Raw genomic sequence first — 23833 nt, 5'->3', positions numbered from 1 at the left:
ACAGAACTAGTACTGGCTGGAATACTAGACCTCTCTCACCTGCCCACAGTCACCAGCCCCTTCCCACACACCCACCTTTGCACAGACACTTGAGACTGGGGCAGCCAGGGGTTGGGGGTGGGACAATACCTGGAACTCTGCCCATAGAGGACAGGTCTCAGGTCTCAGGCTCCAAAGAAAGCCTACCACCGAGGCCCTTTGAGCAGTCAGGGTCTCAGGAGAGTTTGCAAAGGTTCTGAGTAGAGTATATGTGGCACCCGGGCAGGACTAGGCCCACACCGCTGCCCCTGGAAGGCTTCCCCCACCAGATTCCACAACCATCCTAGGCACACTACTTAAACCTAGCTGCACAGAGCAGAGGGCCTCCCACCCCGTGAGAGAGGGAGAAGAAAGAGGATGGGAAGAGTGTCATGGTGCAGGTCAGCACTTGAGCATGACGTTCTTTGTTTCTGCAGAACCTGGCTGCTTGGGACAGCTTTGAGTCAGCATGCCTCCCCAAGTCTGCCTGGCAACCCCAGGCCAGGGAGGGGACATGAGTGAGCTGCAATGCGTGCAACAGAAGCTACATATGTGTCTGTGAGCTTGGAGTACTCAGGAGCAGAGCGTTCTATAAACCCGGCCATGGTCTTTTGTGGTAGAGGGAGAGGCCCTAGTGGTGGGTAATGCCCTGGCTTGGAGCCCAGGACTCGGAGACGGAGATGACAAGAAGAAATGACTCTGGAGATGAAGCCGTGCCAACTGCTGGTGTCAGGAGTTCTTGGTCTCAGGTGTAGGAGAGGAGGCCTGACTCATGGATGCGAATACCTGCCAGGCTCCAGGACAGGACCGAGGGGGGAGGTTCCAAGGCTCAGGGAAGACCTGGAGAGTAGGGCTTTGGAGAAAGAGACGGAAGTCAGGGAAGGAATTTCTCAATTTGCCCCTTCCCAGGCTCTGTCTGCAATGGAGCCTTACTCATTCTTCATGCAGTACAGCGCCCAGCTTGTGGAAAGGAAACCTGGGGGGGGCCTTCCTAGGGCATCAAGACGGGGGTGGGGGTGGGGAGTGGGAGGCCTGAGTGCCAGCCCCACACTGTGGGGGTGCGGGTGGGGTGGGGTGTACATGAACGGCAAGTGATTCTCTAAAACCCAGCCTTAACACTCAGAATCGGGAGACAGCCCATGCTTCACAGGCCACGGAGGCCTGCTAATGCTAGGAGAGAAAGAGCTGAGGAGAGCCCGGCTAGACTCTTCCAGGCCAACTGCCTCCAGTATCGGGACCCTTGCCCAGGCAGCCTCACGGCAGGCCTCCGTCTTCTCCCCTCATTAGGGAGTGAGGGGCCTATACCTGCTTGCTGTTACCCCTACCTTAAGGAAAGCACCTTCAACACCCCCGGAAATGAGACGTCTCTCAGAGCTAAAGAGAGGGGCCCCTCTCTTGAAAAAAAAATCTAGATATTACTCTCCCCAAACGTGGCAATGTGGGCCCGTGCATGCACGCATTTCTTAGAAGACAGACCAGACTGCCTGGCTAATCAGCCGCTTTAGCAGTGATTCCTGTCCCCGCTAAGACCCGATTCTGATTCTTTCCCACATCACCCACAACCCCGGCGAGGCCAGGCGCCCACAGGCAGGGCGTGGGGCCGGCAGCTCGCCGTAATGACAGGGCCTGTGGGTGGTGGCGGTGGAGGAAGCAGGAGGGATCTGACTATTTCTGGCCCTGGCGCACCCAGCTGGCCCGAGCCCCGGCCAGGGTTGGCTAGTCTTCCCGGCCCCCAGCACCGCGTCCTTTCCAGGTCCCCTGGAGGGGGCGGGGAGAAGCGCCGGTTGGCGGGTCCGGGGGGCGGTACGGTGTTCTGGACCCACCCCCGGCCGCCTCCCATCTCAGTTCAGTTGGGTCCCTGCACCGGACTGCGCAAGGACCCCAGGCCGCTTGGTGATTTTGCTCAAGTGAATCACGCCGCGTCCCCTCCTCCGCGCGCCCCGACCGGCATGGACTCCGGTCGGGACTTCCTGACCTTGCACGGTGAGTGTCCCGAACGTAGGGGAGACCCTCGGGAAAGCCGAAATACACCCGGGCGGCAGGGATAACAGCTCCTTCGGCCGCATTTAAACCACCAGAGAGCCAACTCCTTGTCCCCTTGTGGGATCCCAGAAAAACCTCGGCCCGCGCTGGACACAACCTTGGGCGTTTCCAGACTTTCCCCCAAATCTGGCCCAAGAGATCGGGGAGCAATGCTGACATCTCTCGGGGATTTCCCCTTAGCCTGTTCATAAAAGGCTGGGCTCCTGGGTCCAGATGGCACCAAAGGGGTCAGGGAAGGAAAGGGACAGCATCCTTAGCCAAACTCTCGATTCAGAGGCTCCCCAAAACACGGGTGCGCCTGAAGCGAGTCAGGCCGCGCGGGTGTGGCGGATGAGGGTGTAAATGGGTGGGGCGAGGAGGAGGTGTGCAAGTTTGGCTGAAGTCGTTCTGGCAGCCTTCGCTCCCCAGAACAGAGAAAAGCGATGCCAGGGCTGGGAGGAGCAGCGCTGTCTTTTTGCTGACCCTCCTGGTCGGACTGGGCCAGATCTCAGTTAGAACCGCCTGGCAGCTTGGTCCTTTGTCCAGCCGGCTTTGTTTCTTCCCATCTGGGCTAGCTCTTCTCCCCATGCCTGTCCCTCTAGCAGAGAGGGAAAGCGCAGGCTCCTGGCTGCCTGTCTTAGAAGCGTCCAGGGAAGAGCAAGGAACTAAGTGGTATTTACGCACACTCTGTGGGAGGGGCTGTGGGGAGTCTTTCCTTCGTGTCTCCCCAGGTCATCTATTAGCTCAGCAATACCTGCTCCTCTCACATCGATCCACGGTTTCACAGTATTTTTCACTTAACTCGAGTATCCCTGAGATTGTAGGTTCTTGGTTTTTGTTTTTTAATTAAACAACGTGTACTTGTGCTGGAGGGGGTATGGGTGTATGGAGATCAGAGGACAACTTGCAGGAATCAGTTATCTCCTTCTATCTTGTGCGTTCTAGGATCAAACTCAGGTCACTGGGCTTGGCAGCAATTGCCTTTACCCACTAAGACGCCTTGCCTCCTGGGCTGTAGATTTTTGTGTTCACCTGTCCTCCGCTCCACTCCCCCTTGGATGTGTGCCCTGCAGGCAGCCCCCAACCTGTTTTGCATCAGTTGACCTGGACTTTATTGTTGTGGGGGCCCAGTAAGCTTGGGTTTCTAAAAGCCACCTTGTTGGGCTGTGTTCCTGCCCCTCCCACTGTTCCCTCATTCTCTCCAGAGGTCAGAGATGCCCCTACAGCTCCTGACTGGTGGGAACAGAGGGTGGCCGCTCTGAGGGTCACAGTGGAGAGGGGCGGGCTCTCCCCTGGCCGCCTCCCTCTGGCTGCCTCTGACCGCCATAGTGTCATGGAACCTGGGTCATGGAGCAGGCCTCAGTGTCTGTACCCTGGTCCCATTTCTTTCTTGGGTCAGCCCTGGTATCTCCCGTACCCAGGAAGACACAGAGCCTCAGTCTAATACAGCACAGGCTTGGCCAGCCTGGCCCATCCTGTTTGAGCCCAGCCTCCTGGAGTTGTGACTCAGTCCAGCCTTTCCTGCAGGACTGGAATGTACACTGTGGCCAAGCTGACGGACCTGTGGGCCCAGCGCTTCAAGCGTGGCATCCACCGTGACCTCCAGAAGCAGCTCCTGCCTACACTGCCAACCCGATGGGGAGGGGAGAGGGGTCAAGGAGGGTCTCTGTGGGAGGGCGTGGTCACTGTGGCTTGTACTTGTTAGCTGATGGGGAGTCTGCACTCCTCTCCACAGTGCAGGTCCCACAGCACTGGTCACTTTCTGACTTGGGCAGTTGGGGGTCTGCTGGAGAGGTGCCCTCAGTCCCCTCCATTAGCTGGAGACCTGTGGACTCACCAAGAGATGACACGTGGCTCTGTCCTTACTCATACAGAGGCGATGTTGGATAAAGACACATATTGTGCAGACAAACAGTAGAGTTCTCACTCTCCCCTGAATTCCTTGCAGAAGTCTCTCTCTCTCTCTCTCTCTCTCTCTCTCTCTCTCTCTCTCTCTCACACACACACACACACACACACACACACACACGCTCGTGTGCCCACAAGCTGGGAATTGTCTGGCAGAGTGGTTAGATGATGGGACAGAATCAAGGGCAAATGTAGCTGGATTTGTATGCACGGACCAAGGGGCTCTTTCTACCACTGAAGCCTGCTAATTGATACTATAGTTGCCATCTTCCCCTCCTACACCACCCCTCTCTATTTTAACTAAGCCTGGACTGGCATCCCCAGCAGGGCCCTGAAAAGACATTACTTCCCAGGACCTTTTCCTTCACTAAAGACAGTCACCACACTGACTTGCCCTGCACCTGGCCCACCTGCCCTATTGCCCGAGCCGGCAGTCTGTAAAAGGGACAGGGAGCCCCTAGAGCCACAGGCTCCAACTCTAGCTTTGCCATTTGCTGTGTAGCTGTGGCCTTTCTGAGCCCTTTTCTCATCCATGGGATTGCAATATATTTTTCCACAGAGGATGTTGCCAGGATAAAATACTAGTGGGGGCTGGGGACTTAACTTCAGCAAAGTAGCTCGGCGGGCACACATTCCTGGGTTTAGTCCGCAGCACCTTATAAGCCTGGCACAGTGGCACAAGATTACAATTTTAGCATTTGGAAGTTGGCAACCATTAGTTCAAGAAGTAGCAGCCCTCAGCGGCACAGGGTGTTGGAGGTCAGCCTAGGACACACAAGATCCTCTCTCAGACAAACAAAATCAATGGGCTTGGGAGTTCTAAGTCACTTCGGAAGCCAAGGACCCCAAGAAAAGTGAGCACAGAAAGTAGGGGTGGCCTGCCCCCCACTGATGGGAGTTATGCTTCAAAGCTATCTGCTTTGGGGGTTCTGGGCCCATGATACACACACATTGATCCAAGTTGTTAACTCTTTTGTGTCTCAGGCCACTCGAGGAGTAGGGACCTTCTCAGAACTGCATTCTGTTGTTGTGGGTCGTTTCCAGTTTGTTGTTGTTTGGAGGGTTTTATTTGTTTTGTTTTTGAAACAGGATCTCACGTTATACCCCAGACTGGCCTGTTCACTATGTGGCACAAGCTGACCTCAAACTCATCGCAATCCCCCTGCCTCACAATCCTGAGTACTACAATTACAGATGTGAGCCACCCTAACAAACTTAGGGTCGTGATCTTAAATCATCACATAAAGTGCTTAAGAATTCAAAGAAAATACAGCATATTGGGGTTCGATCCCATCAGGGCCCAGGCAGTCTTTGTTTTGGCTAAGAACCTCTATATAGCTGGGTAGTGGTGGCACACGCCTTTAATCCCAGCACTTGGGAGGCAGAGGCAGGGGGTTCTCTGAGTTCAAGGTCAGCCTGGTCTACAGACAGAGTTCTAGGAAGCCAAGGCTATGCAGAGAAACCTGTCTCCAACAAACAAACAAACAAAACCCCTTCACATGTTTTTTGTTTTGTTTTTGTTTGTTTTTACAACGTGGGCACTCTACTCACCCCTACCTCAGACAAAGCTTTCTTGTGTCCACATTTCACCCATGCCCACATTTCAGTTCGTCTCCATTCACTGCCTTGCTCATCCATCACGCATGCTTCAGTGTGGCGGTGGCACCCTACTCACTCTGTGCTTCGGCTTTTTGTTTTTACTGTGCTTGTCTGTGCCAAAAAACTGGCTCTGCCAGTGACTCAGTCTTGCTGCTTCAGTGAAGCCCCTGGGGACCTCTTCAAGGACAGTGGGTAAGGGAGAGGTGAGCCAGGCCTCTGGGTGGTGTCCTGACCCTCCTGCAGTGGGGACTCAGTAATTGCAGAGTGAATGAAAGGGAGGTTGTACGAATGAAAGGCCCCAGTGTTTCCGGGCACTCTGGCCGCACAGTTCTGCACAAAGTTGCAGTCTTTCTGATTTATTCTAGGTAACCCTGCAGACTCCCTTTGAGGGCAGCATTTTCCTCCTCCTCCTCTTTTTTTCATTTTTACTTTTTCTTTTTCTTTCTTTCTTTCTTTCTTTCTTCTTTTTTTTTTTTTTTTTTTTTTTTTTTGAAAAATTGTGTTTGTGTCAGGTGGTAGTGGCACACAATTTTATCCTGGAGGCAGAGGCAAGTGGATCTGCGTTTAAGGCCAGCCTGGTTTATACAGAGAGAAATACTGTTTCGAGGAGGAGGGGGGAGAAGGAGGGGGAGGAGGAGGGGAAAAGGAGGGGGAAAAAAGAAGGAGAAGGAGGAGGAGGAGGAGGAAGGAGGAGGAGGAGGAGGAGGAGGAGGAGGAGGAGGAGGAGAAGGAGAAGGAGAAGGAGAAGAAGAAGAAGAAGAAGAAGAAGAAGAAGAAGAACAAGAAGAAGAAGAAGAAGAAGAAGAAAAGAGCATTTGCATTTGTTACCTTGGGGATCGCATCGCTTAGATAGGAAAACCAGGGAGCAGGCAGCAGGCCTAGTCACAACAAATCAGTTGAATAGTTGAGGATAAGAGATTTGGCGGGCTCAGTTGATTAGCACCGGCTCCACCTGACCACCTCCACGTCTCTGTGTCACCAGAATTCCCTCCGCAGAGCATTCTTCCCAGTTCTGACGCCTGGGCTATCTTGCAGAGTTGGCGTTGGCATTCCTTGCCAGGCTCTACCGCACACTTTATTCCAGTCCCCACCCTCACACACCCTCTCAAGTAGAGGTTCCTCCCTTCCCTGCCTGGACTCCGCCTTTCCCGAGCAAGAGCCTCCCTCCTGGGCTCCGCCTCTCCCTCCGTGTGCTTCCTGGCTGTGATTACTCCACGTCGCCTTCCAGGCAGTGGCTGCCAGCCCTCGGGACCTGGGTTATGTCTGGCAGGCTCTGCCACTCTAACCCTCCAGCCACGCTTACTATTCTAACACTCTGGAGGTGAAGGCACAAATATCCGGAGTTCAAGGCCACCTCAGCCACACTGGGAGATTGATGTCAACCTCCCCCGTCCCACCTCCAAGGTTCTGGTTCCACTTCCTCCGCCTATTTTCTGTTCTCTCCAGCCTCCCTAGACTATGAACCCGCCCCCAGACTTGGCTCCGCCTCCCAAAATCTGGCCCCGCCTCCAGAGAGACGGGACCGCCCCCTCCTCTGAGGTTCTGGCTCCACCTTCTCAAGGCTAGACTGCCGGCCGGACTCAGTCGGCTTCTAAGCTAGGATTCACCCTGGCAGAGGCTTAGGAGAACACCATGCAGTGTCTAGGGGTCCGGAGTTGCAGACGGGGCAGCGTGAACCGCTCCCGGGAGCTCTACCTGCAGGAGCAGAGTCGCAAAGTAGCGGCGCTCAATGGACAGAGACTGGGTAAGGGATGCAGGGGACACCGAGAACCTGCTGCCAGTGACTGGGACAGCAGCTGGAACAGGACGCTCCTCCCTTTAAGCCTCAGATTATACATGTTTATTCTTCTGCGGGGCTGTGTTTTCAGTGTGGGTGTGTGGGGGTGAGTACTTGGAGAACTAGATAACTACCTTTTCCTGAGCAGCCCAATCTCCATGCTGCCTGCTAACTCCAACCCCTCCTGGTTACAAACTCATCCCTGGGTGTGTGATTCCCTGTGGAACTGGTATGACTGTGTAACCCAACGCTGTCTACTATGATGGTGGACAAATGTAGACCTGAACAAGTGACACTTGGTGACCCCAGGGTTGGCTAAGTGATTCTGTCACACTGGTGGTATTATGACACGATTGTGTGGGGATGATAGTGTGTAATGACATATACCCAAGTGTGGCATTCTGGTACTGAAGGTGTCTGTGTATAGCCTTGTGTGACAGTGGCTGCTTATGACTGATGTGACCATGTGGCCTAGGGTGATGGAATGGCTGCCCTGCTGTGGTGTGAGTTTTCTGATGCTGTTACCCGCTGGCTCTGTGACTTTTGAGTAGTGTGGCTGCATGTTTCACTGCTCTGACCCTGCGAGCAGCCTGCCTACTTCTGAGTCCCAACTCTGCCGTACAACTTCCTCCAACCTCAATTTCCTCCTCTGTAAAATGGGGATAATGATACTGCCTTTCTACCTACGGTTGTTGAGGGGATTAAACACATGTGCTGCCAACAGTAACTTATTCAAATAGTAGCTATCATTATGGCGGCTGCTGTTATTATTATGGTGATGGCATCCTGCACTGTATGTGTGTGAAACAGTAACACGCGCTCCATGAGACTAGGGTAGTTTGCACACTGTGTCCCTGGGTGCAAGGTTGTGTCTGTGAGATCGTTTGTGATGGTGTGGTATATCTTGGTGTAGCTATGTATGTGTGTGGTGTGGGTTCCAAGCCCAGCACCTCCATCATGTAGCTTGTTTGTTGGCTCTCCTGGATTCCCACCCTCCATGTCTTCTACATGGTTGCTTCTCTGTGGGCAAGCCAGGAAAAGATTGGTGAAACCCCTGAGTGCTCAGCCTACCCGCCCTCCCAAGGCTGAGGTGAGGGCTGGATAAGGGTTTCCCACCGACTTTGTACTTAAGAGAACAAGCATCCTGTGGTAGGCCACCCAGAGGCCTCAGAATCAGGAAGCCCTTCCCACTCCATGGAGACACCCACCCAGATTTCCCAGTTCCTGGAGGGTGGTAGCTGTCTCCCTACTGCAGCCCATCACTGTCTGACCCCACAGCCTGGGCCTCTGCTGGCTCTGGGACAGGATAAGCTTGTCATCCCTTCACAGTGTTTTCCAGAATGAGAGGGTGGGGGCTTGCCTTCCATTTCCCAGCAACCCCCACTCCCATCTGGGCTGTTAGCAGGAGCTTGCCTAACTGCATCCAGCTCAGGGGGCAGGGCATTGACAGATGGTCAGGAGGGGCCCCTCCTAAAGTACCTCAGCCTGGAAGAGACAGTGGGATCTCCCAGCCGAGGCCAGAGGTGACCCTCTGCTCTGACAGTCTGGAAAGTCCCTAACCTTCCCTCCATGTGAGATATTCCATGCGAGCCCCTTCTCTCCTCCCAGGTCTCCCCACACTGAAAAGCTGCTCATACTGAGGTAGAGCATCTTCTAGCAATGAGTCAACTGGCATGGGACAAAGGTGGTGGCATGTGAGATGACTGTCATCTCGGAGTGGCAATAAGGCTTTCTGGGACACTGTTCTTACCCCAGGGCAGATGAGGGAGCAGAGGCATGGGGGATGGAGGGAGAAGGAGGCTTCTGAAGCTATGGGAGGTGGATGCTCTCACAAAAGCAGGGAGCTGATGATGGGTAGGGAAGATGTGGGTGAGTGAAGCCTGGTCCATCTTGGCTTGTGGATAATGTGTTGAAGGCCATAGGGGCACGGCGTGGTGGATTAACTGGGAGGAGATATCAGAGGTGGAGAGTCTGGGCTCCGAAAAGCAGCCTGTGGCTTTGTGACAATTCTCCAACACGAGCAAAGATTCTAGCTCCTCAAACAGGACGGTTGGAGTCCCTGATGCCACTTTTCTGTTGGGTCACATAGTTTTTAGGGACACATTTAGGTGTCCATTTGGCTTTGAACTGATCCGGCTGCTGGACTGTGTGTGATGTAAACACACTGGGTGCGTGCAGGTGCCCACACCGCTTTATAGGTGTATCTCTGTGCCACACTGGTGCGTTATTAAGGTACAGGGTGCAGATCTCCTTTATCATCCTTAGTACAGGATTTGTGTCTGGATGAAGACTCCTAAGGGGTTTAATGCCTTCCTGGTGCCTCCTGCCTGGGTCTGTCGGGAGAGAGGACTCTGAATACTCCAGAGCCCGTGACTCAGGTCAAGCCACATAAGAGCTGGGCAGGAGTGGGGCAAGCAAGCAGAGTTCTGTCCTCCCTGTGGGCTCTGTCTCAGCTTCTGGAAGGATTGAGCTCTGTCTTAAAGCAGCAGTGTTCTGAGGGAGCCCAGACCCAGGACACTCAGTGGTTGGGGTCCAGTAGGAAAGACAGGGCCATCCCAGCAGGCTAAACACAGTCCACAGTGGGGTCATCATTCTCTTCTGGGGACAAAGATCAGAGAATGGCTTAAGCAGATTCTAGTTAGAGGCTGCGGGATGAGGACATATGGGAGAGGGTGGCTGGAATAGCATAGCCCCAGGGATTCCATGGCAGTAAACCATGAGGTCACACAGCTGGTCAGGAAGTGTGCCGGAACTTAGGTACAGATAATGTTGGAGCCATTGGAGGCGGGAGGTTATTTGGCTCTGCGGGCCTGGGTTCATTTCCAGCTGCGCTGGTCACTTTCTTCCCCTCCTTTGCCTTGTCCTTTCATCCCAGCTCACTTCACTCTGAGCCAGGCCATTTCCCAGGTCACCCAGTAACTGCGGAGCTTTTGAATTGTGCTCATTGATGTTGTAGACAAGTCACAGTGTCTAAGTATGGGCTTGGGGCAGAGAGTGTAGCACAGTGGCCAAACACTTGTCTGCTATGCACAGATGACGTAGGTTCAATGGAGACTCAACGCTGGGGCAGAAAGTGTGATCTTAGGTGGGTAGACGTCTTGCCTGTGAAGGAGGCAGGGAACGGGCCGGTGGAGTCAAAGGAGGGAGGAGGGTACAGCTGAGTAAGGATGAGGCCAATGAGAACGGACTCTGAGTGGCCAGAGGACAAGGCCAGTATGGGCCTGATGCTAAGAGGGACACGGTGGAGAAAGTGACATCTCACCAGCGTTGCCTCTCCCAGGGCTGCAGGATGACCCGGACCTTCAGGCCCTCCTGAAGGGCAGCCAGCTTCTGAAGGTGAAGTCCAGCTCGTGGCGTAGAGAACGCTTCTACAAGCTACAGGAGGACTGCAAGACCATCTGGCAGGAATCTCGCAAGGTCATGAGGTCCCCGGAGTCGCAGCTGTGTGAGTGCCCGGGGTCCATGTTGGGTGTGGTACAGGGTTAGGGTGGAGGCCAGTCATGGACCTCGACCACAGGTGGCCCATGCCTAAGGAGCCAAAGGGAGAAACTCAGGTTGGCTGGGGTCAAGGAGAGATTGGTGTTGAATCACTTGTAGGGAAGCCAAAGTTAGGCTGGTCACAGAGAGAAGCCATAGGAGTCAAAGGAAGGTGAACAAACTTAACCATGGTCACAGATGGGGACAGCCAGTCTCAGAAGCAACTGTAGAGCCGGACAGGGTGGTTTGAATGCATTGCTGCCACCCAGACAATGGGTGGATCAGAGCGGTAGGGCCAAAAGCTAGGCCCAAAGTCCGAGGACAGATAAGGTACTTCCGTCCCAGTGGCTGGTATGTAAGGTGGGGCTCAGGAGGAGTTAACACTCCTGAGAGTGAGCCTTGGGAGGCGGGGTAGAGAACCGGAGGGAGAGGAGAGAGGAGGGCTGGGTACTGTCTTTCTAGAGCGTCTCAAAGGCTCAGGGATTTAAAGTTGTGGGTGGGAGTGCAAATGGAGACGACCTCCTGAGAGGTTTGGGGTAGCTTTGCAGACACGCCCTTCCGTGCAGGAGCTCCATGAAAGCTTCCTGAAAGAGAGAGAGAGAGAGAGAGAGAGAGAGAGAGAGAGAGATCTTACCTGGGAGTGGGAGTGGGGGTGGGGGTGGGGCTTAGCCAAGTGCCATCATTAGAATTGTGACAGTGGCTCCTGCCCGCACGATGGTCTGATATGGGAACCTCCAGCTCAAGATTCCTGAATTCCCTCTGCTAGAATTAAAGCATACACCGCCACGTGGAGTTTGTTGTATTTATTTACTTACTTACTTAATTATTTATATATGCATAAAGACACTGTAGCTGTCTTCAGTCACACCAGAGGAGGGCATCGGATCACAGGTTGTGAGCCACCATGTGACTGTTGAGAATTGAACTCAGGACCTTGGGAAGAGCAGTCAGTGCTCTTAACCACCGAATCATCTCTCCAGCCTCTGTTGTTGTTTTTGTTATTTTTTTTTTTGGGGACAGGGTTTCTCTGTGACTGTCCTGGAACTCACTCTGTAGACCAGGCTGGCCTCAAACTCAGAAATCCGCCTGCCTCTGCCTCCCAAGTGCTGGGATTAAGTGCCACCACTTTGTTTTTAAAACAGGACCACATACAGCCGGAGCTAGCCTTGAATTTACTGTGTAGTTGAGGGTGGTGCTCACCCCGCATCCTAAGGATGGATTCCTGACCCCTGCTGCTGTAGTCTTCTGGTGTGTTCCTTTGGAGAATGGAACTCTAAAGCGTCTCAGAGGTCACTCTGAGGGTTGGGAATGCAGCTCGATTGGTAGAACACAGGCCTAGCATGCATGAAGCCCTGCCTTGAGTCCCCAACACTCCACACACTGAATGTGGTGGCACGTGGTTGTAACTTAGTATATGGGGGGTGGGGGTGGGGATAGGAGGATCAGAAGTTCAAGGTCATCTTCATCTGCATAAAGTTCTAGACCAGCTTAGAAACAGGAAGCCCTGTTACCAAAACAAACAAACAAACAAACAAAACAACAAAAACAAAGCAAGCAAACAAACAAACAAACAAGAAAATCACCTTGATTTTCTGCCCCAACTAATGGCCCCTAGCACAGGATAACCCCTGACCTTGTCAGTGTTTGTGAAGCCAGACAGGCTCCCGCACTGGGCTCCTGTCCTGACACAGAGTTTCCTGTTAGCTGCTGGTGGGTGGGCGTGGATGGGAAAGGAGGCTTCACTGGATTCCTAGTGGGTACATTTGAATGTGCACTTAGTGCTTGGAGGGAGATAGGGGAAGGGGTAAGAAGAGAAGGCTCTTCCAGGAGCAACTGTCACTCAGGCTAGCCCCCTGTAAACAGGCCAGGGAGCCAGGCTGAGATGGGGGTCAGATCTGGGGGCACTGGACTCATGTGGGGGGAGGCTTGCTTCCGACCCAGATGGCTGCCACAGGTCTCATTGTTTAGCAGGACTTGGTTGCATGCAGTGTCACCTTACCTCTGGGGAAACTGAGTCCAGATAATGGAGGAGTAACAGATTCTCCGGTTTCTCTTTGTCTCTGTATCCTGCTAAGTCTCTCCAGTAACTTCCCAGTGCTCATTCTTTGTCCCCAGGAGTGTTATTAGCAGCGAGGATAGGCTGGCCTTTCTCTCCCAGGCCCTGGGGGCTCCACGGCCCAGGCTTCCTGTTTTCATTCCTGGCCCAGCAGGGTCCAGCTGCCTAGTGTGGGGCAAAGACGGATTAGCCAGGGATACGTTCTGCATCCCAGATGGTGCAGGGGTCCCTCTTTTCAGAGCTTATGACCCAGTCAAGGCACGTGGTACACGTGTAGTCCTGAGGGTGGCTGGGAGGCCCCGGGGACTCAGGGTAAGAGCGGTTTGGGGAGGATTCAGACTGAATGGATGAGAAAGGCTGAAGAAGGATGTGACAGGGGTAGTCCTGCTGTGGGGAGGCTGGCTCTCAGCCAGGCTGTGGGGGATACATTGGGATGGCAGCATAGAAGATCTTGTTTGTCCCCAGCTTGGAAGACTGGCTTGATGGGAAGGCTCTCCCAGCTTCCTAAGGGCAGTGATGTAATCTCCTAGACCCCCAGGAATAGCATAGTAAACCGGCTATGGGCTATGTCTAACCTGCTAGGGTGGCCTTGTCTGTCCCTTACTGCTGAGCCCCCTAGGTCTAGGATGCCTCAGAGTACAGTAGCTCTAACGCAGAACTCAGCCTTTCCGGAAGCTGAGACAGGTCCACGAGGACAGAACCCTGCCTCCGTCTCCCTGTCCTGCCCAGCTCTCTCAGAGACGCAGACTGGCTTCTGTCTGCCTCTTGGGACCCTGGAAGGTGGGGTCTTTCTCTGCCCTTCTGCCAAAGGGCTCCCTGAAGTCAGAACTCATGCAGTCACACGCAGGGTAAACACACCGCGTTTCTATCTGGCTTTGGGATTCTGTCGCTTGACCCCAGAGCCAGGACTGTCCAAAGTGGGACAGTAGAGGGACCTGAAGATGGTGATAGCTATGGGGACTCAAAGACTAGTGTGGTCTGGAGGGTGCATGACCTCTTCCTATCGCAGGTGCCAGATCACAGCAGGCTTCTCCTGCTACCTGGTCCCTTCATTTCTGTGACCATGGACCTGGTCCTTGCTGCTTCTCCTAGCCTAAGATCTCTGCCTCTGTGTCTCCCTGTATTGCTCCCACTCTGCCCACTGCTGGCTGCCCTGTGCCCTGCCTGTAAAGTGTTTCCGTTCTTCTTCTCTCCCACCATCCTGACCTCCTGTCCTTCTCCCTGGACCCACGCTCTGAGCCCCCAGTCTGGCTGTGGCACTAGGCCGTGCTCTTCTCCTTGTGGCCTTGGCTGTGCCAGAGGCAGTCATTTCCCCCACAGCCTGTTCATCTGACCCATCCCCTCTTCGCAGTCTCCATCGAGGACATTCAGGAGGTGCGGATGGGACACCGCACAGAAGGCCTGGAGAAATTTGCCAGAGACATACCCGAGGACCGATGCTTCTCCATCGTCTTCAAGGACCAGCGCAATACCCTAGACCTCATCGCCCCGTCTCCAGCTGACGTCCAGCATTGGGTGCAGGGCCTGCGCAAGATCATCGACCGCTCGGGCTCCATGGACCAGCGGCAGAAGCTGCAGCAGTATCCTCCTGGGGGCAGTGGGTCCCGGTCGTGCGTGGGATGTGCTATCTATGGTCAGTTGTGCTTCGGTAACAAAATGCCAGGGTGTGTTGGATCCTACGCTGGTTGCTATGATACTAGGCAAAAACAAGTCAGGAGAAGAGGGCTTTATTTTATGTTTTAGGAGAATGTGGTCCACCGTGCAGGAAAGGCCTACAGTAGAAACTCGGGTGGCTGGTTACATCGTCAGGAAGCACAGAGAAAGGGGCGAACGAACACTAAGGTGCAGCTCACATCCTTCTTACTCAACCTGAGACTCCAGGGAATGGAGTGAACCTCATTTCTTTCCTCATTTAATCTCCTGACACTCCCTCAAAGACACACCCAACTGGGCACTGCAGGGACTGACTGGCTGGCTTGCCCAACACTAGTGTGTTTCTTCAGGTACTAGCATGGCTGGTTCTGGGGAGGGCCCTCTCCCTTGTTTGCAGGCTGCTGCGTTTTCTCTCTCTGACCTCTCATGAAGAGAGAAAGCTCTCCTTTATAGGCACTAAACCTTTGGTCCGGGCCACACCTTCATGTCCTCATCTAACTCAAATTACCTTCCAAAGGCTCCTACCTTGGAAATCATAGTACAGGGGGGGGAGGTTGCTGTTTCAACCGTGCATTCTAGGAATTCTTGTTTTAACCCAGGGCAGAAGGGAGAGTACAGAGGATCTTCTGACCCAAGGTCAACAGCTGTGTCTCTCTGTGAGCAGTGTGGAGATAGGCACCTGGGAAGTGGGGTGTGGCAGGTTGGGAGAGAGGTGGGGTGATGTAGTCATGTTTTTCAGGGTTACTGCCCTCAAGGACTTGGAAGGCCATGGCACTCTCCTGAGCCATGTCTTGGGGGGCAATACTGGGACCCCAGGGTTCAGATCTGCCTTCAGGCTGAAGACAGTAACTTGTGAAACTTGTGAATCCGTCCTATTCACTGATTGCTTCAGCGTGAGATTGGGCCGGGGCCAGCTCTCATTTTTGCTTTATTTGCCTGAGACAGGTTCTGGGCTGGAACTTGCGATCCTTCTGCCTCCTGAGTGTAGGGATCACAGCCTTTCCCATCATGCCCTGCAGTGTCGCCTTTTATGACAGCTTTATAAAGGGATAATCCACATACCATAAAATTAACCCCTGTGTCGAACCTAGGGCTGGGGCAATGGTTCAGTCAGTAAAGGACTTGCCATGTAAACATAGGGACCTGAGTTTGAGCCCAGCACACACGTGAAAGCCCTGATGTTAGAGCATCATCGCCCTCTCCCGCCCCCCCACAACCCCACCATTAGTGGCTCTTTCATATTTCCCCCTAAGTCAGGCCAAGATAGCCCCCATATGCTCCCTGTGACGCAGAGTCCTGCAGCCTCTCCCGAATGGCTTCTTGTTCCTAGTGTGTGCCGGCACTCATCCACTCTGTACTGAGGCTCTGTACTCCATTTCTTCCGGCGCCCTAACAGTATCCCACCATATGGACACACCCTTCCATAACTCATCCGGGACTGGGGCTGTGAGTCCATTCCACTCTCGGACTCTCGTCTGTGGTGAAAACTCAAAACTACATTCTGTGTGGAGCGTGTGTTCTCATCTCTCTTGGGTGCACACTAGGAGGAAAACTGCTAGGTTATTTAGTAACATTTACGGCTAACTTTTTTTTTTTAAATAAGATTTTATTTTTATCATTTTATTCTAAGTGTATGTGTGTTTTGCCTGCGTGTGTGGCCGGTGTACCATGTCCATGCCTGGTGCCAGAGGAGACCAGAGACAGGTGTTAGATCCCTTGAGACTGGAGTTGCATGCTGTTGTGAGCCGTCACGTGTGTGCTTGGGATAGAACCCTGGTTCCTCTGGGGAAGCAGCCGGTGCTCTGAACCACTGAGCCATTTCTCCAGCCCCTTGTTCTAGTTCTAAGTATGTGTCTGTGCCTGTGTGTGCATTGTGTGTGCATATTATGTTCATGCGTGTGCAGTGTCTGCAGAGGTCAGCGGAGGACACTGGATCACCTGGAGTACAGTTAGGAGCCACTGTGAACAGCCCCATGTAGGTGCTGAGAATTGAATTCTAGTCCTCTAAGCCATCTCTCCACAACCCTCCCTGTGCTTGGCTTTTTGAAAACCTGCCAAATCATTTTCCAAAGTGGTTCTAACTATTTAGATTCCCACAGTAATGTAGGGGGTTTCCATTTTTGCACCAATCACTGGCTCTTAGGTTTCTCTTTGGTTATAGATGCTCTTCCTGACTGAGAGGTAAATCTTTGGTTCATCTTCTGCTCGCTTTTGTGTGTGCTATGAGATGGAAAATCTAGTTTCTCTTTGCATTTGGGTATGCAGTCTTTCCAGTACAACTCACTTTGTAGACCAGGCTGGCCTCGAACTCAGAAATCCACCTGCCTCTGCCTCCCAAGTGCTGGGATCAAAGGCGTGCGCCACCGCCGCCCGGCTAAGATTTCTTTTATTTTATGTAAGTACATTGTCACTGTCTTCAGACCCATCAGAGGAGGGCATCGGATCCCATTGCAGATGGTTGTGAGCCACCATGTGGGAATTGAACTCAGGACCTCTGGAAGAGTCGTCAGTGCTCTTAACCTCTGAGCCATCTCTCCAGCCCATGACTTATTTTTTTTATAATCATTTTTATTACATTAGTTATTTATTGTGTGTCTTTGCATACTTGTCCCTCGTGTGTGTGTGTGTGTGTGTGTGTGTGTGTGTGTGTGTGTGTGTGTGTGTAGGTCAGAGGATAACTTGTGGGAGTTGGTTCTCTCTTATCTTATGGGTCCTGGGGATTAAACCCGGTTGTCAGGGACCCATGCTTGCTGTGCCAGCCCATGGGCCTGAAAATGTGTTATCCTGTTGAGCATTCCTGTTGAACTGTCACTGGCTGTGAACATGAGGATTTACTCTGGACTTAGTTCTGTGCATTCGTCCATCTGTCTGTCTTTCCATGCAGTATCCCTGCCCTCTCTTATCTCCCGTAACTTCGTAGTTAGCTTCATAATCAGCAAGTGTGAGTTGTCCACATCTGTTCTTTGTTTTGCAAGGTTGGTTTGGCCAGTCTGGGTCCTGTGCCTTCCCACATGTATTTTAAGGTCAGTTTGGGTTAATTTCTTGAAAAGAAGTCAACATCATTTGATAGGATTGTACATTAATCTGGAGACTTTTCAGCATGAAAATGTCTTTCAATCCATGGGCAAGGTCAGATGTCTTTACATTTGATTATTCCTTTTTCCACTCGTTGAAGATTTGCGTGTGTGTGTGTGTGTTGTGTGTGTGTGTCCACAAGCGTGTAGTGCCTGCAGAGGCCTAGAGCTGGGGTTATAGGTGGTTGCAAGCCATCTGATGAGGACACAGGATCTTAGGTCTGATCCTCTGCAAGAACAGCAAACAGTCTTGTGTGCTGACCCATCTCTCCAGCCCCTAGTCTTTTGCCATTTCTTTTAATAATGTTTTGTGGCTCTCAGAATTTTAAGTTTTATACTTTTAAAATTTCTTCAAATAATCTTAATAATTTTGGTACTATTATAAATTGTGCAGTTCTGGCTATCCTGGAACTCACTCTGTAGACCAGGCTGTCCTGGAATTCAGAAATCCACCTGTCTCTGTCTCCCAAGTCCTGGGATTAAAGGTACCACTGCCTGGCACTTCTTAGGTTTTTGTTGTTGTTTGGTTTTGCTTATCCGTTTTGAGACAGAATCTCAGGTAGCTCAGGTTACCCTGGCACTGGCTGTGTGGCTAAGGATGACCTAGAACTCCCGATTGTTCTGCGACAACCTCCTTCCTGGGTGCTGAGATTACAGGATGTACAGGCCTGGCCTGGGGCTTAGACTTTTTTTTAAAGTTATGTAACCTCTCTTATGCTGCCTGTGCTGTTGTTTCATGTGTGATTAAACTCTAATGTCTTTTTTTTTAAACACACGCCCATGAGGTTCATCCTCTTGTCTGACTCAGTGCTCTGTGAGAGTTAGAAGCACTGTCCACCCCGTCAGTTCCTCAGCGTCTGAACGGAGAACGTGGGGTGGGGTGTGTGCGCGCATGCGCATTTGCAAGCATGGGGGCTGAGACGTCCCTGGACAGGATGACTTGATCCAGGTTTGAGTTTGCATGGGATTTCTCCACTTTCGTTTCCAGCCTCAGGTACCAGAGGCATGCTGGCTGAAGGTCTGAGAAACCCAGGCTGTCATCAGCACCGTGGGAGGTGATCAGGCGGGGCAGTTACTGCCTGGGTTCCTTTTCAGTAGTCTAAATGTCCTCAGTGAACCTTTTTTATAGTAAATATTTTCAAACATCATCAGGTTTCATAATGAACAAACAGAAAAAAGTCCCTTAGCTGGGTCTGATGGTGCAATCCTGTAATCCTAGCTACTCGAGAAGATGAGACAGAGGGATCACCATTTCAAGGCCTAACGGGACTATGGAGCAAGTTTACGGGTTGGTGTAGGTCATTTGACTTAAAATACAAAGTAAATGCAGGGCTGCAGTAGAGTGCGGGACCCTGCTCGGTCCCTAGCACCAAACAAACAAACAAACCAACAAGCAAGAAAAGCAAGGGAAAGGAGGGGAAAGACCCATCCATAGTAAGGAAGGCCTCCCGGTCCTCGGCCCCTGCTTTGTGGTCACGTGACCACGGGCAACCGCGACTTCCCGTGGCTGGGATCTTGGTGGGCATCGGGCTGCTGTGTGTTTTCCTGACTGCTCGCCCAGCTGGATTCACTCCTGCTTGCGAAAGGCTGATAAAAACAAGGATAACAAGATGAACTTCAAGGAGGTGAAGGACTTCCTGAAGGAGCTCAACGTACAGGTGGATGACAGCTACGCCAGGAAGATCTTCAGGGTGAGCTTGGCTCGGTGTGGCTATAGGGCCGTGGGCCTGGCCCGAGGCCAGCTCTGAGCCCTGCCCATGGGCTGTGCTGGGTTTGCAGGAATGTGACCACTCCCAGACAGACTCGCTGGAGGATGAGGAGATTGAGACCTTCTACAGGATGCTGACCCAGCGGGCAGAGATCGACCGTGCCTTTGCAGAGGCCGCAGGTTCTGCGGAGACCCTGTCGGTGGAGAAGCTAGTGACGTTCCTGCAGCATCAGCAGCGGGAGGAGGAGGCGGGGCCAGCCTTGGCCCTCTCTCTCATTGAGCGCTACGAGCCCAGTGAGACTGGTGAGGGCCCAACAGTCACAGAGCCAATGGCTGGGAGACTGATGGAACAGCAGACAGACAGACAGACAGTCGTGCTTCAGGGAGCCAGCCCCAGGGTTGCTGACCAGTGTGTGGCTATCCTGTGTAAGCAGGCAGATAGGAGAAAGAGATCAGTATCTACCCTGTCTGGGCCTCATCTTCCTCCTGTCCCTTCCTCAATGGGCATTGAGCATTCCTGCCCCGAGACATAGAAAGAAGTGCTGACAAAGCCAAGGTTATTTCTACTTCCTTCTTCGTTAGACACAGCGTCGATCCAGCTTTGACACATGACAGAGAGAAGAAGAGGCCTGCTCAACACTTCCAGCCTGCTTAGTTTAGTGAGACCCAGTCTCAAAGTACAGAGAAAGGATGACTTGGGGACATGGCTCAGTGGTAGAGTGCTTGTGTAAGACCCCGCGATCAGTCCTCAGGACCACGCACTCTAGGGACACAGAGGAGGTGACACCCCACCTTTGGGGATTTTAGACTAGGAGGAAGGAAAAGAGACAGGGCCTCAGCACACTGTAACCAGAGTCTCACCGGGAGATCAGGACTTCTGCTCCTCAGAGCTGCAGAGGACTGGGCGGGCAGGCAGAGTGGAGAAAAAACTTCTCTTTCCACAGTGGTGGGCAACTTGCTCTGACTCAAAATGGTGGCTTCTCCCATCCTAGCCAAAGCCCAGCGGCAGATGACCAAGGATGGCTTCCTCATGTACCTGCTGTCTGCTGACGGTAACGCCTTCAGCCTGGCGCACCGCCGTGTCTACCAGGACATGAACCAGCCGCTCAGCCACTACTTAGTGTCTTCTTCCCACAACACCTACCTACTGGAGGACCAGCTCACAGGGCCCAGCAGCACGGAGGCCTACATCCGGTGCGGCCCAGGGAACTGTTAGGGGCAGGTCGCGGTGGGACCCGGGATGGAACCTGGAGGGTCTTAGCCTAGTTGTCACCTTTTCTCTGCAGGGCTCTGTGCAAAGGCTGCCGGTGTCTGGAGCTGGACTGCTGGGACGGCCCCAACCAGGAACCCATCATCTACCATGGCTACACTTTTACCTCTAAGATACTTTTCTGCGACGTGCTCAGGGCCATCCGGGACTACGCCTTCAAGGTTGGCCATGCCCGTGGGAGTGAGGAGAGGACACAAGGGGTGGACCGTCCCTTTTAACTCATCTTGGGGCTTCTAGGCATCCCCCTACCCAGTTATCCTGTCCCTGGAGAACCACTGCAGCCTGGAGCAACAACGAGTCATGGCTCATCACCTGAGGGCCATCCTGGGGCCCATGCTGTTGGACCAGCCGCTGGATGGGGTTACCACGAGCCTGCCTTCGCCTGAGGTAGGGAGTGGTACCCTTAAGGTGAGGAAGTGAACCTGGCTTGTAGGCCTATGTGGGTCTTGACCAGTCTGTCCGTACATCCCCAGCAACTGAAGGAAAAGATTCTGTTGAAAGGGAAGAAACTGGGCGGGCTGCTACCTGCTGGAGGGGAAAACGGGCCTGAAGCCACCGATGTGTCTGACGAAGATGAGGCTGCTGAAATGGAAGATGAGGCCGTGCGCAGCCAAGTGCAACACAAGCCCAAGGTTCTAGGGGAAGCTGTGGGGGTGGGGCGACCCCGGGCCCCTCCCACCCCGTTACCCACGGGACTTGCCTTGCCTTGGTTTTTCTGTGGCTGCCATTCAGATCCTCTGCCCCCTCTCTCCGTGTCTCTCTCTCTCTCTCTCTCTCTTTCTCTCTCGCTCCCTCGTCTGGGTTTCTGGTGCTCAGTGCCCACCTTGTCCTACCCTACCTATGGCTCTAACCTGGGCCTCCCCGCGGCCCCCAGGAGGATAAGCTAAAGCTGGTGCCGGAGCTCTCCGACATGGTCATTTACTGCAAGAGTGTCCACTTTGGTGGCTTCTCCAGTCCTAGCACCTCTGGGCAGGCATTCTATGAGATGGCTTCCTTCTCCGAGAGCCGTGCCCTGCGGCTGCTGCAAGAATCAGGTGAGCCCCTGTCCCTGCAGACACACGATCCTGGCCATCTGGACTGGTTGAGGCTGGGCCTGCCCTACGTACGGCCCTGCAGGGTCCCAAGTTGGCATTCCCAGCGTTGTGTCCAGACAGAGCTGGTGGGGTGGGTATGTCCTTAGCCCACCCTGGCCTTCTCTGATGACTTGACTCCATCTGTTCTCAGGAAATAGTTTTGTCCGCCATAACGTGGGCCATCTGAGCAGGATCTACCCAGCTGGGTGGAGGACAGATTCCTCCAACTACAGTCCCGTGGAGATGTGGAATGGAGGCTGCCAGATTGGTACGAACCAGCTGGGGTTGGAGGGAGGTTAGAGAAAGCACTTGGCCTTGATGTCCACAGCTGTGAAGGTCACAGGATGCGAGGTCTGGGGGGGCCTGAGAAGGTTTGGATGCGGGCCAAATTACCCAGCCAGCAAGTCTGTGTCTGGTGTGAACTCCAGCCCTTTGAGTTTCCTTTTGGGGAATGAGGTCACACCTGTCACTCCAGCACTTTCCGGGGGAGGGGGGGGAGTGGGTGGGTCAGGAGTTCAGGGTTATCCTTAGCTACTTAGTGAGTTCAAGGCCAGCCTGGGCTACATGAGACCCTGTCTCAAACCCCCCAGAAAGAGATTGGGGAGATGACTCAGTCAGCAAAATGTCTGCCATAGAAGCAGGAGGTCCTGCTTGGGACCCCGGCCCACATGAAAGCACAGGGTTGATGACAGGCAATCTGTAATCAGCACTACTGAGGCAGAGAGAAGCTGAGCTCCACTCACTGGCCAGCCAGCCAGCCCAGAGGATTCAATAGGAGCCCTGTCGCAAAAAAGATGCCAGGCCTTTGGCCTCCGCAAGTATATGCAAATATGCATGTGCACACACTCTCGTGACACACCTATATTATACACAACACCACACACACACACACAAAGAATGTGGTCAGTGTGGTGGGTCAGCTAGGATGCTGGAAGGCAGGAGACACTGGACCATTGGATCCTGCTCTAACTCACATGGGAACCCAGATGCTAGTGCACTCTGAGTAGGAGGCTAGGCTCTAGGACTCTGGGGCCAACCCACAGTTGATGACTGCTCTGTTCCACCTGTAGTGGCTCTGAACTTCCAAACCCCTGGGCCAGAAATGGATGTTTACCTTGGCTGCTTCCAGGACAATGGAGGTTGTGGGTATGTGCTGAAACCGGCCTTCCTGAGAGACCCTGACACCACCTTCAACTCACGGGCCCTGACTCAGGGGCCCTGGTGGGCCCCGAAGAAGCTCCGAGTCTGGGTATGGCCTGATACAGGGGGCATGGCAGCCTGTGGAAGTCCCTTCCTGCTCATTGATGTCCTTGAACGCTCATTGTCTCCGCCTTTCCTCAGATCATCTCTGGACAGCAGCTGCCGAAGGTCAATAAGAATAAGAATTCTATCGTGGACCCCAAGGTGATAGTGGAGATCCACGGTGTGGGCCAGGATGTGGCCAGCCGTCAGACAGCAGTTATTACCAATAATGGTATAGTATGCATTGGGCCTGGGTTAGGTGCGCTGGTGCTGTTGACTTTGCTGCTCATACGGTTTTTGCCTTTCTAGGTTTCAACCCACGGTGGGACACGGAGTTTGAGTTTGTGGTAGCAGTGCCTGACCTTGCCCTTGTACGTTTCATGGTAGAGGATTATGACTCCTCCTCTAAGAACGACTTTATCGGCCAGAGTACTATCCCCTGGAACAGCCTCAAGCAGGGTGAGTGTTGGAGGGGAGGAGTCTTCAAGGAGCAGTGGGCGGAGCCTGCCAGGGGCAGTGGGCGGGGCCTGGCTTCTCTTAACCCACAGCTCACTCATCCTCTCCCAAGTGACCAGAACTGTCCTTTCCCACTAGGGTACCGCCATGTCCACCTCTTGTCTAAGAATGGAGACCTGCATCCATCAGCCACTCTCTTTGTGAAGATCTCCATCCAGGACTAAGCCTGGGGGACTGACGCAGTCCGCCCTGAGTGGGCGGAGCTGTGTCCACACCTGTCTGGCAATGTTGCACCTCTGGCGCGGAGCTTGAGGCCACTGAACTGCCTTCAGCTCTAACACATCGCCTGAGCTTCTACTTCTCTGGGGGTCCAGGAGCAGTCCAGTCCCCGGAGTGGTCTAAAATTCCGTTAGGAACAACACTGCATCTCTCTCCCTACCCCTAGTTGACTTTAGGTTGTGAGTTTTTATATAAAAAAAAATAATAATCACAAGATAAAT

At 53.2% G+C, this 23833-nt stretch overlaps 1 protein-coding gene and 1 long non-coding RNA gene across 5 annotated transcripts; one reads left to right on the top strand and one right to left on the bottom strand.

The window, feature by feature from the left end:
• Window positions 1-1856: 1856 nt before the first annotated feature.
• Plcd1 (phospholipase C, delta 1) lies at window positions 1857-23832 on the top strand. 4 transcript variants are annotated; one of them, NR_121571.1, is made up of 15 exons: window positions 1857-2001; window positions 10605-10769; window positions 14209-14437; window positions 19146-19275; window positions 19364-19595; window positions 20285-20486; window positions 20579-20723; window positions 20800-20949; window positions 21036-21194; window positions 21379-21596; window positions 21787-21903; window positions 22706-22884; window positions 22977-23109; window positions 23187-23336; window positions 23472-23832. NR_121571.1 is itself a non-coding variant. In NM_019676.3 (15 exons), exons 1-15 carry the CDS (start codon window positions 1968-1970, stop codon window positions 23555-23557), a joined length of 2271 nt encoding a protein of 756 aa, NP_062650.1. In that variant the 5' UTR covers window positions 1857-1967; the 3' UTR covers window positions 23558-23832. The 4 variants fall into 4 exon arrangements, 3 of the variants coding, with proteins under 3 accessions (NP_062650.1, NP_001280577.1, XP_006512047.1); NM_019676.3 differs by having other exon boundaries at window positions 21437-21596; NM_001293648.1 differs by lacking the exon at window positions 1857-2001 and adding an exon at window positions 7098-7291 and having other exon boundaries at window positions 21437-21596.
• Window positions 18693-20288, bottom strand: Gm51697. Its single transcript, XR_003948272.1, has 2 exons — window positions 20154-20288; window positions 18693-19714 (listed from the first exon to the last, which is right to left on the bottom strand). It is a non-coding gene; the product is annotated as a predicted gene, 51697 (long non-coding RNA).
• Window position 23833: the final 1 nt, after the last annotated feature.

The sequence above is a fragment of the Mus musculus genome, chromosome 9, assembly GCF_000001635.26.
Source record: "Mus musculus strain C57BL/6J chromosome 9, GRCm38.p6 C57BL/6J".
Taxonomy (NCBI): domain Eukaryota; kingdom Metazoa; phylum Chordata; class Mammalia; order Rodentia; family Muridae; genus Mus; species Mus musculus.
The sequence above is the reverse complement of the archived record's forward strand: the minus strand, read 5'-3'. Positions and strand labels throughout refer to the sequence as shown.

Excerpts from the sequence above, each read along its gene's own strand:
- Plcd1 (NM_001293648.1), top strand. The coding sequence starts at position 7,180 with ATGCAGTGTCTAGGGGTCCGGAGTTGCAGACGGGGCAGCGTGAACCGC. Across the intron at positions 19,596-20,284 it reads CTACGAGCCCAGTGAGACTG|CCAAAGCCCAGCGGCAGATG; the intron begins GTGAGGGCCCAA and ends CTCCCATCCTAG. Across the intron at positions 21,904-22,705 it reads GAATGGAGGCTGCCAGATTG|TGGCTCTGAACTTCCAAACC; the intron begins GTACGAACCAGC and ends TTCCACCTGTAG.